At 43.7% G+C, this 17,801-nt stretch overlaps 1 protein-coding gene across 2 annotated transcripts in view; it reads right to left on the reverse strand.

Annotated features, from left to right (window-relative positions):
- The window catches only part of cyth3b (cytohesin 3b), a 37,768-nt gene extending 20,849 nt beyond the window's left edge, over nucleotides 1-16,919 (reverse strand). The window contains exon 1 of one of the 2 annotated variants that reach the window (XM_084371344.1): nucleotides 16,566-16,919. In XM_084371344.1, the coding sequence (XP_084227470.1) occupies nucleotides 16,566-16,584 (19 nt within the window). In that variant the 5' untranslated portion in view covers nucleotides 16,585-16,919. Of the gene's footprint in view, nucleotides 1-1,838; nucleotides 2,086-16,565 lie in introns of those variants that run through there. The other variant, XM_084371343.1, reaches the window with a different exon arrangement.
- Nucleotides 16,920-17,801: the final 882 nt, after the last annotated feature.

Below are 17,801 nucleotides of genomic sequence, written 5' to 3' on the forward strand. Positions count from 1 at the left end.
TGATTCACGTGACTGACGCGCCTTTATTGGCAGATTGCAAAGTCAACTGACTAAACGCCTTTGACAGTCATGCCTTTCCAATATCCTTGGCTCTAAGGGCAGTGGAGAGGATGCTCTGCATACTGATAGCCTTGTCCTATTGGGTGATGCTTGCTGAACAGTCCATTTGGAGTCATGGATGTATGTAATCGATCGGGGTCAATGTTTAGTCATCGTTATGTTTTTGATCAAGTTCTCACTGTCGCATGTAATTCCAGTTGAAAGCTCTCCCTTGTGATGCATTCAAGGACACTCGGATGTGATAATATTAAGAGTCAGCCGCTCAATTATTGCATTCGTAGCTGGGCCGACACGTACCTTTGTACATTTTGCAAATCTTGTATGATGCATTAAGTTGCACAACACATTTTAATCAGCCTTTTGCCACAGCTTCTATCTCCCTCTACGGTCTGTTTTGTCTTTTAACTGTTTCAATAAGGTTTGATTCAAACGAGAAGCCCAGTTCTTAGTTTGTATGATTCTACTTTGAGCTGAAAGTGAGGATAAAGAAGAATATGGACATGCAGGTGGCTGGGAAATATGGTCTTGCAGTTTTGCAGCTCGCTTTTTTTTATATCTCAGGCAACACTGTTGTAGCCACAATATGTAAAATACTACTCCAATAACGTTAAAGGGCCTTTGTGTTTCTGCAGGTTGCTAAACTGCTGAAGAAAATTGGGAAAGCAATGTTGTCAAATCACTTTTCTGTCCAAAAGCAAGATTGTGGTTGTGAAGATCTATATATAACCTACATCAGCATATAAGAAGATTAGCAAGAACATAGCCTTTTCCTGTTTAGATGATTAAGTTATTCTTAATGCCTGTCACTGGGTCGGATCTTGACTTATCCGGTCTGGATGAGTCATGAAATCAAAACAGTTTTTTTGTGGTGGAGAATTCAGGAGTCTCACAGCGTAATGACAGAAGCTGCTCTGTAGTTTGGCATTAAAACAAAGTTCACTTTTTTTAAACACTGTCATCTTTTGTCCACAAGGGCCGCCAGAATCAACACAAAAATTATTTGTTGCAGCTTTAACATCAAACTACAGACAATGTGGTGGCACGATTCTTACTTAGCTTCAGAATCCGGCTTAAGTTGTACATTGTGTAACCAGCTTATGAGCTACACGCTTGAAGTCTAAGACGAACAAAGGTAAACACTAAAACATGAATCCTTTCGAGTCTTATAACAGAATAATAGAATACTGATACAATAAAGAAATACAGTGTAATAAACATCACTGAATCTAAATGAATGAATCTAAAAGATTGCGCTATGCCTGTCGCCTTCATTGTTAACCCTGGAGGATCTGTAGGTGATGAGCTACTCTGGAGACACTCATTGTGCTCGCCTCCTGCCTGAAAACTTCACTCAACAGAACCTGTGACGACCCTGACTGACATGATGACAGAAAACCACCAGCAAACAGAGCCAGAGAAACACTTCCTGATATTCACCAGGCTTGCATCGGAACAATGGAGGGGATGTCTGCTGTGATTAGGACTGCTGGGCTGGTCTTCCCGTAACAATAGCAACCCGGTAAACACGAGGAGGACAGAGGCCGTTCCCACCGCAAGCTAATTAGGGAGCACTTACACAAGTTCACAACGCAGCCAACACTGCATTCTGGCGAGAATGCTGCAAATATGTGCAACCCGGCTGAATTAAGAGTGATGCAAGAGAGCCAGGTAAGTGTGTCAGAGTCGGCCAAACACTGACAAAACAAATCCTCACGTTGGCTGGGAACGTGCACTTCACAGAAACCTTTCACAAAACAAATCCTGAACAAAATACATACCACGTCGCCTCTTCCTTTCCCCGGTTTCCATGATGACTGACATGCCATCAGCGGAAGTGTCTGTCTCCTTCTGATGGTCGGTACCGCTGTGAGAGCGTCAAAGCTCTTAGCTTTTAGTGGCTTGGTTCTCACTAATGCAGGCTGCAATTGTGGCTGGTAGGTGTGTAGTAATTGTTTTCCCCCTCGGCGTTACTCCTACTTGCAGCGCTCAAGCATGCAGAGACACACAGGAACTGACACACAAAGCGCACACACACACACACTGACGTCCACTTTGACAGCTCCTGCCTCTTGACAGATGACAGTAGTGGTATGGAAATCGCCCACATTCCTCCTACTGCAACCGCCCAGTCTGGTCCAACCTGCTCTCTACGCGACTCATCTCTTCTTTTATGTCCATTTCTGTTCTCTTTCACTTCGGCTCTCACTCTTTCTCTTTCTCTTTGGAGCTCCATCAGCTCCTTTCCACATTTCACCTGAAGAACACTCGACTCTAACATCTGCACTCCTAATACAGAAGTCGAACTGCCAAAAGGTCCATCTTCACCTCATAAAAGCTCCTGGATATTTATTACGGCAATGAAGGGGTTTTGGCCTTCATGTCATATGTAGAGTGCACTTGTTTTAAATACAGTCCATTCACCTAAAGAGCATCAGCTACAGCTTTAATGAGACAGTGCCTCATAGTGCCTTTAGAGACACTCTTACCCCGAAAAAAACCCTCCATTTTGAGGTTTCAACATCTTTTTAAGTAACGACTCAGGATGTCCGCTAGTGCATCAAACTGCATATGCCAAGTTTAAGATGGCGTGCCAAAGGAACACAGATCTGCCAAAGTCTTCTCATCCTTTAAGGTCCGTCTCTTCCAAGAACTTGTTCCTTCACATAGATAAAGACTGAAAAGATTTGGGCTGGTTTCCCATTTGCCTCATGCTGGTTTTAATAATATTGATTTCACAGACACATAAATGAAAAAAAAAGATGATTTACGTCTTTATTTTGTCAGTAAAACAAAGGCCCACAATGGAATTTCATGACAAACCGAGCAGCAGCACGTTTCACTTCCCTCCCAGATGAAAATCTTAAAACAGGACCATCTCAATCCTCAGCATATTGGCATTCTACTTTCTAGCGGTCAGCTGAGGTCTTTTGCTTCACTGTTAAGTAAACGTGGTTGAGATAGGTGGACAAAGTTCCATAAGTGTTGACAACCATGTCTGTACAAAATGTTGCCAGTCCATCCGATAGTTGAGGTTATATTTCACTCAAAACCACAAGTGTGGACCTCAAGGTGGCGCTAAGGGAATGAATCAGAGGTCAGAAGGCAATTGAAAAGACTGACAGGATGAAGCCGAAATTATACTGTGGTGGCACACACTTGTACAGCAAGAAGGTCCTGGGTCCGAATCCCACTGGGGCAGGGCCTTTCCGTGCAGAGTTTCCATGTTCTCCTCATGCTTGCGTTGGTTTTCTCCCATGAAAACATGCATGCACTATGCATGCACCACAGTCAGTAGGCTTCACTCTCTGCACCAAATTTCCTGGTGATCTGTCCAATAATTTGGACCAAAGTGTTGGAGACAACCTGGCATGGCTAAAAACTAAAGAGCTTGGAAAGTTTCACCATCATCTGGAGAAATAAAGAGAACATCTTCCCACGTGTCTCTTGGGAGGACAAACGCTGCCGAGTCTTTCAGCTCTCTGATGTGAAAACCACTCTGATGTCCTTGGATTCAATACTTATAAAATATCTGATATAAGACACCTGAGTTTCATCTTTGTATTGAAGTGACCCATATTGTGAACTTCTGTCACACAGTGTCCTAGAAAAGTCCTGTCAAATGCAAAAAACAAGGTCTTTTTCTAGTGTTTTTTTGGCCTTTCTGAATTACTGAGTGTTTTAGAAGTCTGCAGCAGTCACTTGTTGTTAGCTCTCCTCTCAGAAGAGACATCCACAACATTCCCTTTATGAAAATTAGATTACAACCAAAAATCAGAGGTTACATCAAACACAACATGGCTGTTTGATTCTTCAAAGCCTCAAAGACCCTATAACACAATCCCTTGAAGTGAGACAGTCTCTTCAAAGAACCCACTAGTCTCAGTCACTTATTCATGAACAAGTACTGTTTGCCAAATTTCACTCTGACGGAAACGCTTCCTCTTCCCTTTGGATTTGAGAAACAGCCTCTGATTGGTTTTTTTTGGGGGGCCATCATATGTCACGATCCTCAGACAAATTAGTTGAGTGGTTCTGGCAGCAGAAGCCCTTGTTCTTTATCTTTGCTCAATTAGGAGCATGACTGCGAGCACAGAGTCTCTTTCATTAGGACCGTTGATCTTACCTCTAGCGCCATTTCCTCAACCGCAGAGTACAGGATTAATTTAACTGAATACATATTTTTTTACTGAAACTGATTTACAGTTTTGCAACCGATAAGCGATCAGGCCATCTGTCCGTCTACCATCTGTCGACTGCCGAAGCTGAGACCTCTTCTTGTCATATCATCCAATCTACATCTTGCTCAGACTCGCTTTTTTCCCAAAGAGAAAGAAAAGAAATTTATCGTCAAGGTATGTTTGGGATTAAACCGTAACACCAATTTGTTTTGTCTCTCAGTCTTGTTGTACGTTACGCTCTTTGTAATCTCAACCTCGGTCTAGACAAGATCTTTCCTAATTGACCATTTATTCAGCTGTTACACAACACTACACCTACTGAGGAGGCCAAACTAAGCCTTGCAGACTTTTCTGTTCACTGGGTGTGAAGTCAGATCTGTTGTCAGTCATGCTCACGTGTCATCTTTCACTACCGGCATGCACGACTGCTCACAGGACAGCCTGATCACTCAATAAGGCAGTTTACAGCAATATTGTAGGCTATTCCTGTTGCAAACCTGAGAATAAAGTCAGCCTTTAAAAAAATTTTTAAACCCCTAAACTGGGGTCAGGGTGAACCCAAGGGGCACTGGGTAAATTAACCAGGCTACTAAACTGTGAGGTTAGGACATTCGAGAGACTCTTAGCAGGGCCTCTGTGAGGAGCCTCAAACAGGAAATAGCTGTAGTGTCTCATCTGCCTTCAGTCTGGTATGGAGGCCCTGAGCAGCCAAACGGAGCTTGCACACGACAGAGAGACAACTTGCTGAAGAGGATGCAGCAGCACAGGCTGTTTATATTGGGTTAAGGCCTTGAATCTGCACAGCAGAGATAGACAGAGAGAGGGAGGAAGAAGGATGACGAGACGATCCAAGAGCCAAGTAGGACTCCACTTCTGCTTTTGTTATTCCAAAACTGCAGGAAGGAGAGGAGGCGGACGAGGAGGAGGAGGAGGAGAGTTCATAACAGAGTTAAAAACCTGAGCCAGGATTCCTTTATTACACAAAATATGTGGGTGGTTCAGGTCAGACCATTACTCTTTCCCAGGTTCTGTGTAAAGGGGTTTTCCAGATTATGAGCCTCTGCACACAGGAGCCCTTTATTTAGCCTCTTATCTTAAATCTCACAAGTTTAGCACTCGTAGTAAAGTTCCCTTCTTTGCATCATCGCCACAAAGGAGCAGAGTCTTGTTTTTCCCACAGAGGGAGATGAAAGTCAGATAAAAGAAAACATCTGGGTTGACCTTGTTAGCGGAGCCCTTGTGGCATTGATAGTAAAATTCATTCAACCTTGTCTCCTAAAAATGCAGTGTTGCAGGGAAGTGTTCAAGGGGGACGGTGGGGGTAGAAAGCATACGACTAGAAATTAAACGTCGGGCTTCATGCCCTGCATCCCAAATCACTCTGGTTAAGGTTTGTGAGAGCGACTTTTTTGTTTAAATATGCCCTGTGTCGTGTCACTTTAGAATTTTTAGTTGAATAACCTCACGTTTCTTGGTAATCCTGTGTATTAGTGTGATATCGTCCTTTTCCATGCTTATTAGAAGTCTGTCTGCCTCTCATCTGTGCGCTCATGTCAATGCCACAGCGTGATTGGCTGATATCTTTCCTGTTTGGGCGATTGGCAGGATAGTATGTGTCATACAACCACCATCTCATTTCAGTCAAAATGCCTGAAGAGCTCTGTCTCTCTCTTATAATGTCTTGTAATATTTTGTGGCTTCTTCAGATATCAAACATTTTCCCATTCCGTTAAAAAAAAAGTAATTAATGGTTCTTTTAAAGCTTATTTGCTGTTGCAAATTAGTAGTTTAATCTTATGGAGATGTGGTCGATGCACACCAGCTGAGAGTTGATGAACCTTTTTCATGGAAATACGAATGACACTGCATCAATGCTCAGTCAATATCCAATTATTTTAGAATTTGCTTTAACTTGCTCAAGATCAATTTGACATGGGCCAAAAATCGGCCGTGTTTCTCACCCACGCAATAACAACCCCCTGAAGTGGCAGGAGTCAATATTTTTTATAACAATAACGTCTCAGATGACAATTTGAACAATGTGACAGTGTGAAAGGGGTCGCTCGTGTTGATGAAGTAATGAACTAATTTTTTAACTGTCCACCTGTTACCTGTTTTTGCGTTCTTGTGTGTATGGAGATATTTTTGGAGGGGGAAAATATCCACTTAGAAAAATATCAAAAACTGAGCTAAAACAGAGGGAATGTTGGACTGTACAGTACATTCGCCAGGTGGCATCTAATGATGATGATGCTGCTGTTTCTGCAGACTGTAACTTGCAAGGTTTTTACTACAAAGAGAACTTTCCCTTAAGGAAATGTCTGAGATAGCCTGAAGTAGATAGGAAATACTGCTTCATTAATACGTTTTCAGCAGATCGCTTCATGATCAGTGCGTGGAAGATGAGTAAGCATTTAAGAACTTTCTTGTTACTGCATGCTGTCTTGCCAGGAGGTCTATGAGCCCTAATAATTATTACATTAGAAATTACAACACGAAATCTTCACTTAATCCCCTACGCTTACAGCCTGCGGCTAATAGGAATAATACTGGGCGAACGAGGAAGGAATATTGGACGTGAAAGAGATCTGACGGGGCTGGCCAGAACTTCTTCTTTACATACAATATCATAAATCATCGAACTGAAAACTAGCTGATTGGTTTCCTCTTCCCTTAAGAGTCCAGTGGGGAGTGCAACGTGCTGGAGGTAAGCACATGTATGGCCTCCTGACAGCCCGCAGGCATGTATGACGGGCACAGATCTCCTGGGAGCTTCAGCGATGGAGAGCCGCTGATGCTTTCAATATCACTCGGTGAAATTTCCCCGTGGGAAGAACAATAATTACTCATTATTGCTTCGGTTTAGTCCATTCATGAGGAGGCTGATTGTGCCGCATTTGCATCATGTTCCTCTGGACACATTATATTATCAAGAGCTCAACGGAAAGGAATGCTTTCCTTTTTTTTTTCAAGGTTAGCTGTAGTGCATGTGATGGAAATCCAGCATGACAGAGGTCAACAGAGAGATTAAACACATGTGTGAAGGAACCTGTGCCTGAGAGCCACTGTAAATCACTCGCCCTGTGAGATACCCTCGGGCCACTTTGTGTGAGCGTGTCGCGCTGGTCGTGACCTACTCAAAGCCACACCAGCTTATCAATCACTCCCGATCATCATCCGTGGGAGCAGTGACATTGATGCATGATGAGTTATGAGAATGTGGACGAGGAGAGAAAGTGTGTGTGTGTGTGTTTACAGCAGGAGGAAGTGTGTGTGTGTTATTGATGCCCTTGTGGGCTATTCTGGAGCCTGTCGACCTGACCTGCCCGGTTGAGGCCATTCATTTTATATTTCACAGTCTTCATTGCAGCAACAATAGCCATCCTACAGTACAGTATCTTAACAATTCAAGGGTCAGGGCAGAGGAAACAAGCCTGAGAATAATGAGGAGAGAGGGGGAGAAAATCTGGTGACACACCAAACTATAAATCACATGACACAGGGTTCCAGCGTCAGGAATAGAAAACACAAGGGAGGGTATAACCCTTTATTTTCAGGGCTACCTTTGTGTCATGATTGAATCCTGTTTATATACACTGCATGTGTGTGTGTGTGTGTGTTTCACTCCAGTAGGGAAGTGACAGCGAGCGGCCTGAGCCTCTGACCTATAATCCACTAACTGTCATCCATATCCCTCCCCACTTGATCTCCTCCATTTGTCTACGCTCGCCAAGGGCTCGCAGCTCACACTAATCCTCTGTGTGCACACCATATAAAGAGATGCACATTCTCACACACACACACACACACACACACACACACACACGCCTCCACAAGTGAAATAGTGGAAGTCGAGAGGCACGAGGTATACACAGCTGGGCTGAGGCTTGCACCACTAACCTACTTTGAGAATCCGAATGCAGCTCCCCTATCAGTCTCTCTTTGAATCTGTGCCACCGCTGCGCGTCTCCATCTCCATCTCTCTCGACTTAACATATACAAACCGACTCACTGTACAAACATGCCGTCACACACACACACACAGATGTGCATATACACACTGACAGGTTGCTCAGGGGCCACCGTGTCACATGGTCATCCTGCTGTGCTGCTTGTAGCCTTTCTCGGTGACAACCGAGCACCGCTGTCACCCTGAATATCACAGAGCCGACGGTAGGGAACGTGGAAGGAAAGGCTACGACTGCAACAGCATCAGCCTTCTTCACAGCACCAGCGGCGCAGTCACAGCTCATCCTCTCTCCCTATGAAAGAAGAATGAATTTTGCATGATGCAGCAGCATCTTAGCAAAAAGGGGAGTGGGGGCAGGCAGTGGAAACATGCCCATTTTGCAGAAAAAAACAGAACAGAGTTCTGGCAAAAGACTGAGGATGTGCTGTAGTAGTTTACTGACACATTGACCCCCCTGAGTAAGTCACAGAGTGTTACAAATCCCTTCTTAAAAGCGGGGCTGGCATCCGAGTGGCAGTGCCACTAGCCCCCAGGGGGGTGACAAAGGGGCTGTAAGAGGCTGGAGGCAGGCCAGATGCTCAACACACATACAAACACACACTTACACACACATACAGGAACGGGACAGAGCAGAGATGTCCAAGAGTAGAGTTGTCTACAGAGGTGAACACAAAGGTGTATTAGAAAGTGTTATGTGTATTTTATGTTGCCATGTTGGGGTTCCTGCTTCTGCTTATCTACCGACATCTTTTTTCCATTTCCATAAATACTCAGGACTATAGTATGTTTTTAATCAATACACCTTACTGACTACAACTGTGAGAAATATGAGGTTCAATTTAGGGGCGTCTCGACAGATTATTCAAATCATAGGAGAGAGAATTAGGCCCACAAAAAACACTGGATATTCTGGGGTTGCAGTAGACTAAATATCAATGTAAATGCAAACATTAAAGACGTTATGGGATGTGCTATTCCACACAACTATGGTATGTTATGCTTGCTGCTTGCTTGATGGGGTGTCAAGCTGCTCATCTAGGGCAGTGTTTCTTAAAATAGGAATATAGGGTGTCCCAGCAAAAAGAGACTAACAGTCTAAAAGCCAAATATATTTAATTAATTTAACATTTGAGAAGCTAAAAAGGTAGAAGCTTGGACATATTTGATTATCAGAATAGGTGCTGATTGTCTTTTGATTGCTGATCGATTACTTGACTAATCATTGCAGCTCTAGCCTGAAAACTAGTCGGTTGTATGACATTCGTTCTGCTGTCACATGTTGCTTCCTTAAGATCTAAAAACCCGACCGAAAATTAGAATATCAAAAGCTGAGCCGGTGGGTGTACGAGACGATGGAAAGAAAGGGAGGTTAGGTGGAGATGTCATCACTTCATTACACAATCATCGCTTCACAATCGCAAAAGTCAAAACAAATCAATGGAGAAAGTAAAAAGAAAAACAGATGTAGATTGGCAGGGTGATAATTACACAGTTGAATCTTTCTCCAAGAAACGCGCAGCAACAGTTTCTCTGTGTTAAAACTCACAGTTGTACAATGGAGCTGCGTGCCAGTATGTTTTGAGTAGAGTGAACTAGAGACCACTGCAGAGGGTGTTGTGTTTCCAGAGTGTGAAGCACTGGATGTACTGGCAGAGGGGGATACACCTTTTTCCTGCATCTTCAGCAGGTCAAACAATCTTTGTGCGCTTACATAATTGTTCCAACCCTCCCTTTTCCTGTCCACTCTGCACGGCCTCCTCTTCCCTTTCCAACAGACCTGAACCACACACACACACACACACACACACACACACACGCACTTTAATGGAAGCCATGAACCCAGACTCCCACAAAGGCCCAAGTGGAGCAGGACGTTCTTTTGCCTGAAATTCACTTCAGCACATGACTCCAGACTCCTGGGACCTCCAGCACACTCTGATTTTTCTTTCCAAAGAGCCGAAAAACGACTCGATTTGCCTCACGTCTCCCTTTCACGAGCCCCCTGATGGTCTTAATGCAAAAAGGACAGATCCCAATCTGTGACTGCGTTAGGCAGTGGACCTTTACTGCACAGTACTGTTGGATGAAGAGGAAACTGGATACTTTCTGTAAAACCCCCGTGTGCTTTTCCTCTGCTGCACCAGACGAAAATTAAGTCTTGCCATCAGCGTCACGGCCACTTATGAAAGTACTTCAATCCCTTTTTTTTAAGGCAGAGAAAACAGAGCAGAGGTCCTAGTGGATTTGCACACACGCCTCATGTTCACTTTAAACTTAGCTTAGCTTTTATGGATGCAAGTACTGAAGCAGTCCAAATCCAGAAAGCTGACTTCCACATTGGCCCACTCTGTCTGAATCTAACTTACACCACTGAGGAGGATGTCGTGGGTAAATGTAATGTGCTATCTGATATTCCAGGAGGCCAAACTCAACAAGGGCCCTCTGTGTTCGCTGACCTTTGTGTCTAAGATGAAACGCGCACGCAGACTTAAGTCTATGGAGTGACGTCGAGCCACACACAGAAGCCAAAAGTCCTTTCTATCTCCTCATCAACTTCTCAAAGCAGTTACTGAGCCATGGTGAGCCGGACCGCCGGTGCATGGGGAGTGTGTGAGAGGGCACAGCAGTCCAAACAGAGAAAACACATGCTCTTCAACAGAGGTGAGTCACACGGGTGGAGAGGGAAAGGAACTGGGAGACTCGTGCTTTAAATAAGGGGAAAGAGACATCAGCCCACTCTAGCTAAAAAAAACAAACAGAAAATAACAAAAAAAAAAGAACATTTTGTCAAGAGTTACAGGAGAAGATTGATACCACTCATGTCTTTATTCTTCACATGACGCTAGAGCCAGCAACCAGCTAGCTTAGCTTAGCACAAAGACTAGAACCAGAAGAAAATAGCTAGCCTGCCCATGATGTGTCTTTCTTGTTTGATCCATACAAAAGAAAAACAAAGCGTACAAATTACATGTCATGGGAGGGAGTTCAGTGTCCGACACTTAACCTTGCTGTCTCAACATTCGGCCCGCTTAAAATGTAGAAATGCGTTTCATTAGCCTGGAAAGCTTACAGTCAGTCATGGATGGGATGGGGCCGCAACTAAGGATTACTTTCATTACTGAAAAGTCCTTCTATATCTTTTGATTAGTTGATGAAAAAACAAAAAATACTGGAAGGACATCCTAGAGGGCACTTTATCATGTTTTATCGACCATAGGGGCACCCAAGAGGGCAATTTCACAGCGTTTTGTTCAAACATGGGGCACCAATCACCCACCCTGAACGTCCACCAGTGGAGCAAACAGTCCAAAACCCAAGATATTTGATTTACAATTATATTAAACAGAAAAGCAGCAAACAAAATACACTTCTAAATCTAACTCTGCGGTCTCCACACTAAAACTTTATTACTGCCACATGAATTACCCTTTTGCAGAACTTTTTTTGAGTTATTTTGGGCCTCTACTGCACCATCCATATGGTGCTCCTTAACATCCTGCAGGGCCCTCAGGTCCTTCCCCGTCATACAGGCCCTCACTGCCTGCCAGAACCTCCTCAGGCATGAAGTAAACATCCACAGACTACCACGTTCCTGAAAGCCACAATCCTCTGTAGGTATCTGCAGTGTAGGTGAACCAGGTGACCCTTCTCAAAAGAGACTTAAAATATGGACAGGGAAGATATTCAGTCTGGATACCGCTAAGAAGTGTGTGCTATTAAAGCCCGATTTGTTCCTACGCTCCATGAAGACTCTAGGACGCTCCTCTCTCAGCCACTTGACAGCGTGTGGGCTGTGGGGAAAAGACAGCAGCTGCAAATCTACTTCAAAGACAAAAACACAAATCCTGAACGTAGCAGGAAGCTGCTGGCGCTGTCCTGCGGCCGGCAGATGAATGGCTCGGAGAGCTCAAAGCCCAGCGCGTCGTGTGCGTCTCTCCTCGCCTGAGTTGGACTGCAGTGTGCCATAACTCCGCAGACCACACACTCACACACCGAAGTGCCAAGTTTAAATGGCTGGGTTTCACAGTGTGTAAATAGAGCGGTCTGTAGCCAAACTCGCAGGGAAGCCAGTGTCTATAGCATAAATGCTGTGATTCACACCATATGAGCATCACTCATGAAGTCTCCATTGAACACTGCGCATGTAGCTCACTAGCCAACAAAACCGCTCTACAGTGAAGCAGAGCAAACAGAGATACTGTAAGTGTACGTTTGATGGACTGTCAGAGTCGGTCATGCACGACGAGAATGTGTTACAGTAGCTACGCTCAGTCTGCTCAGTCAGACAGGCCGCAGTGTAGTGAAGCTTTGTGGGCTCTTGTTGGTCCATTGTCCATTGAGCGACTGTTGTGGTAGAAGGCATTGTATTGTTGGCTGTCATGCGTGTCAGATGGATTGCTACGGACCTGTTTTCGCTAAGCCTCGTACAGTAAAGCCAACTGTGGTAACAGAGAAGTAACTGACATGAGAAAGAACAGTAGATACAGGAAAATAGTATTTTTATATATAAGTCGGGCTGCAACTAACAATTATTTTCAGTGATGATTCATCAGAAGATTATTTTCCCTATTTATCATTTCATCATTCAGCCCATAAAATTTCATAAAATAGAGAAAAATGCTCATCACAATTTCCCAAAGTGACATCTTCCAAAAGCTGTGTAAGCTATTTGAGCTAATTGCTAGCAGCAACACGCTAACATGCACACAATGACATGTTTAACATCTTAGCATGTTAAGCATGCTAACATTTGGTAATTAACAATAAACAGAAAAGTACATCTGAGACTGAAAGGACCGGCGTTATTTTCTCACAGGGCAAATTTGGACAAATTTTGTCTTGATGGTGGCGCTAGATAAAACTGGCACTCAGTAGAGTGTATACCTCTGCCAAGGCCCAACAGTCCCCTTTTTTTGTGCTCACTCATAGATAGCCACCTAAACACTTGAATAAACTGATTTTGTTAATCAAGATCCATGCATTATTCCCTGAGAAATAAATGAAAATGTAAAAAAAAAAAAGCCTTATTTTGCATTGTTAAAGAAAGTGGGGAAAAAATTCCCTAGATCCGTCTCTTTATATGGATCCCCACTAAAAGTTAATGGGGTCTATTGTTGGTCGAGACCCTACATCCATGTAGGATCCTACATCCATGTAGGATGGGTTCGGAAATCCGTTCCGTAGTTTTTGTGTAATAAAGCTGACAAACCAACCAACAAACATGGACAAAAACATAACCTCCTTATAACTGACAATCACCACAGTTATTACAATTAATTTTGAGGGAGATATGAATGGGTGTACCAAATTTCACGGCAAATGATCCAATAGTCTCTGGGATATTTCACTCAAACCCACAAATGACCCAAATGAAGCCTCATGTTGGAGTCAAAGAAAACATCAATAACCACCAAAGTCTTTAGGATTCATCCTCTGTGGACCATGATTGTTTGTACGAAATGTAATCGTAATCCATCTAACAGTTGTTGAGATATATCAGTCTGGACAGAGTGGTGGACCAACAAACCGACATCACCATTCACAAACCCCTGCACCGGCATGTGTGAGGTAATCCAAGTCTTTTTTTTTTCCAAAACAAATTTCAAGCTGGTGAGACTAAAAAATCCACAAAAAGGGAGATGGAAAAGAAATGAAAACAGACTCCCAATCAGAAGTGTGACCTGGTTTTACGGATAGTTATGGATGGCCAGAGACTGCTTGCTGTTCAGAGAGTTAATTATGACAGAACAGATGAAGTTTCATTGAGAGAACCCCCCGTAATACCCTGCAGAATTGATTCAGTAAGAATATTGAGTCCACTGCCACTCTTCCTCGCTGTCTTTCACTGGCAGCACTCCATATTTCTTTGGACATTTTCCAACTTTGCTCTTGCACTTCATCCCCCCTTATCCCCTCCACACACACACACACACACACACCTCCTGTCTCGCTCTCTCGTTCCCTGTCAGACATCTCGCCATAACTGCTACTACGGCTGCGTCTCACTCTCGCTTTTTGTGGTCACACGTTCTTTCCATCCTCGCGCCTTCCTCGCTGTCTGTTCTCCATCTGACACCTCGGTATCTCACTCTGTCCACCACTTTCTGTCCTCCCTCTCGCTTGACTTGTGCGTGGCACAGTGGGTGCTACCCATTGTGAGGAATGACTGTCAGATATTGAAGTTTGTCAACCAGCCTGCCACCTTAGACAGATCCACGCCTGTAACCCGCCTCAGCAGTCGCTCATCATCTGTGTTATTCTGCCACCCCTGATGCACCCAACTCTGCTGTGAGCTCACGTGTGGGTGCTAAATTGTTCTAATAAAAACCAGCAATTCGTGGATAATGTTCCCAACAAAACACCAAAACAAAACAGAAACCAAGAGCTCTGCAGACTTCCTTTCCTGCCACATCCAGGACTTTATTTATTCCAGATGAGAAGGCAGACTCTGGCATAAATCACACACACACCTCTCATTCTAGGTCGTGATCCATCCATCCATCTATCTATCTTCACTGCAAACAGTGCCAAAAGGGAAAAAGGAGACTTTCAATTTGTGTGTCAGCGTGCAGCCGTGAATATATGAGTGTGGGCATGTGTGCGTCTGTGTGTGTTTTATGCTCCCGGCTGTTGTCAGCTATCCCTGGTTGGCATCACAGCACCATATGTCTGTCTGTAGGGCTGTGCTGACATGTGCCACCGCTGGAGGCCAGGCCGGCCGCACGCAGCACAATGACAGCTTTGTGCCTGCATGACATACATTGCAATACTCCAGCAAATAGTCACATCCTGCAGCTCTGCACGCAGTGAGCACGTGGGACTGAATAGAGCTGACTTACAAAGGTGAGACAGCATGAGCGATGGTTTCTCACCGGTAGGTTTAAATCTTAACAAACCAGTGTGTGATTTTGTTTAGTTAATGATTTAAAGCAAAGCTGAGTGGGTGACCCCACTACTGGGGTCAGAAGGTGATACATAGTTAGCTTGTCAGTATTATTATAGATTACTGAACAGGCCCATTGGTGACAGGCCAAAACCAAATTTCTTGTTGTTGTCAATCAAACGTCCACAGAGAGACTTAAAATGACCACAAAGAGACAAAAAAATGACCACCAAGAGCCCACAAATGATGCAAAATAACCAAATAAAGAACCTAAACAACTACAAAGAGATGCAAAGTGACCACCAAGAAACACAGAGATGCAAAACAAACGTAAAAAGACGCATTACAAACACGAAGGGATGCAAAACCCACATAAAGATAGAAGAAAAAAACACAATTTGACCACCAAGAGATGTAAAGAGACACAAAACGACACAAGAAGACCCAAAACAACCACAAAGAGATGCAAAGTGACCACAAAAAAATGAAGAAGAGATGCAAAACAACTGTAAATGACTATATAGAGAACGCAAAGAGATGCAAAACAACCATACAGACACGAGCAACAGCCACAAAAGGAAGCAAAATGACCACCAAGAGAAACAAAGATTTGCAAAATGACCACAAAGATTCAGCCTGAGGGATGAAGGACCTTTCACATGTCTGTGTCCGGGGGGCTCGTTGTCTCATGATCTATCCATGGCTGGAGGCTCTCAGCATATAGCAGCTATTCATTGATAGAGTTTCATTCATTTACTACGCCCAATACACAAGGCAGCTACAGTTTGTTGTTGCCAAGAACCAGGTCTTTACATATTTTCAGTGTGTATATTACCAATCTGCCACCTGTCCCCGAGTCTGGCCCCCAATCAAAAGTTTCTAAAGCCGCCCCTGTAGACCTGTCTGGAGTAGATGTGGTCCACAGGCTGGTGTTGGAGTGACGCACCACATTCTCCAAACAAACTCAGCTTTAGTCACGAGTCAATAAATGAACCTGTGTCTCTCTCATAGCTTGGCTGTCAGTGAGAAGACCTGTTGGGCCACAATGACACCAGCCGACAGCTGACTGAAGGCATAGATAAACACAAGTCTACCGGCAGCACTAATGACCCATTCAAGCCTTGTTGAGTCTCAATCATCACAATGAATGTGGGTCATTATTTCTACCTTAACACATCCAGCAAGTGAGACGAAAACTGGGGGTTGTGCTCATTTAGGAGGTAACTTCATGTCAGTCATGTGGAGCACAACATGCTGATGTGGGGACTGTGGACAGATGAGATCAATGCTGGTGCATGTGCCCGACAAAAGTAAGTCTATGTCAAGTCTAACAATGGTGATATCATGGGCCAACATCACTGACCATACCATATTATTATTATTATTATCATTAGCCTGTTATTATAAGAGAGACATGTCTGTTAGTATTAAAACAACCACAGTTATGGTCTGTATTGCATTGAATGAATCCTACCTTGGTTGTCCTCGTCCATGATTGCAGCCTATGAAAATAAAAAAAATCAAGATCCCCCCCCTAAAAAAATAAAATCGGTCACAGAAACTTCCGTTGTGGGGGGAAAAAAAAGGTCTAATTTACAGCAAATGCGCGTCCTTATTTCCAGGACGCATTTGGTGCACAGGTTGTCTCACGGGCAGCGTCTTCTTCTGGGAAATGTTGTGTCCATTTACGCCTCACAGTCTCAGCGAGGCGACCCGTCCCTCCGGTTCCGGTGAGCGGTGTGTCTGCGCGGCTGCGGCGGTGTCTTCTCGCCCACAGTGGCCGAGCCGTGTTGTCGCTATCCCTCCACATACGCCTTCACTCCACTAGTGTCGGGAGAGTAGTTGACATGGCGGCGTCAAGCTCGCCGACACGCAACCGGAAGAACAGCGGAAGTGTGGGCAACGCTGCCTTCAAAATAAAAGCCTCGCCGATGTGACGCGTGGTTTGACAAGAGAGTTTTGTTTATTTTGGAGGTAGAAACCGGAAGTGTGTATTGTATTCAGTGTTTATTGACAGTAGCTTGTTAATCCCATCCCAGCTCCGCTACACAGCCCATGCTGCGCGTCAGTGTTCATCGCTGATCAGCGCTCACGTGACTCCAGGCGATAGTGACATGACACCCATGCACCTATAGTGTTTCTATTGATCATACTGTAAGAGTTCATGGCGTTTTGATTCAACAAATACTGGAATAGATCAGAAAACACATAATTGATAGGACAATTACATTATTATCATTATTATTATTATTATCATTATAATTTGGATACTTTTTGATGTGTGGATGAGTTTTTGTGTGTCAGTAAATGAAGCTTCTGCCCCATTTCACTTTTAGCTTTGGCAACTAGTATTTAAAGGGGCACTATGTAGTTTTGGAGAAGAAACTCAGAATTTTAATGTTTACAATATTAATGAGGTAATAATAATACAAACTCGGGAATATTTATTTTTTTCCATATACTGTTCTCAGAGGAAAACAAGGTCTAAGGAAGCTAGAAAGGTGGCAGGGTGCGCCACTTATAAACAAAGTAAAATAGTGTGAAATTGTGTTGTCCTTTAAGTTCAGTTTGCTTATTACATTTGTTAAGGCATACATAGATAGACAGTGCACCTTTAATACATTTAGATTTTTGCAAACAAAACACACAAGTTTATAAACATGATCTCATCCTATTACTATTATCATCATTTGAATACCTTTTGAAGTGT

The sequence above is a fragment of the Pagrus pagrus genome (assembly GCF_965226575.1).
Source record: "Pagrus pagrus genome assembly, chromosome: 13".
NCBI classification, from domain to species: Eukaryota; Metazoa; Chordata; class Actinopteri; order Spariformes; family Sparidae; genus Pagrus; species Pagrus pagrus.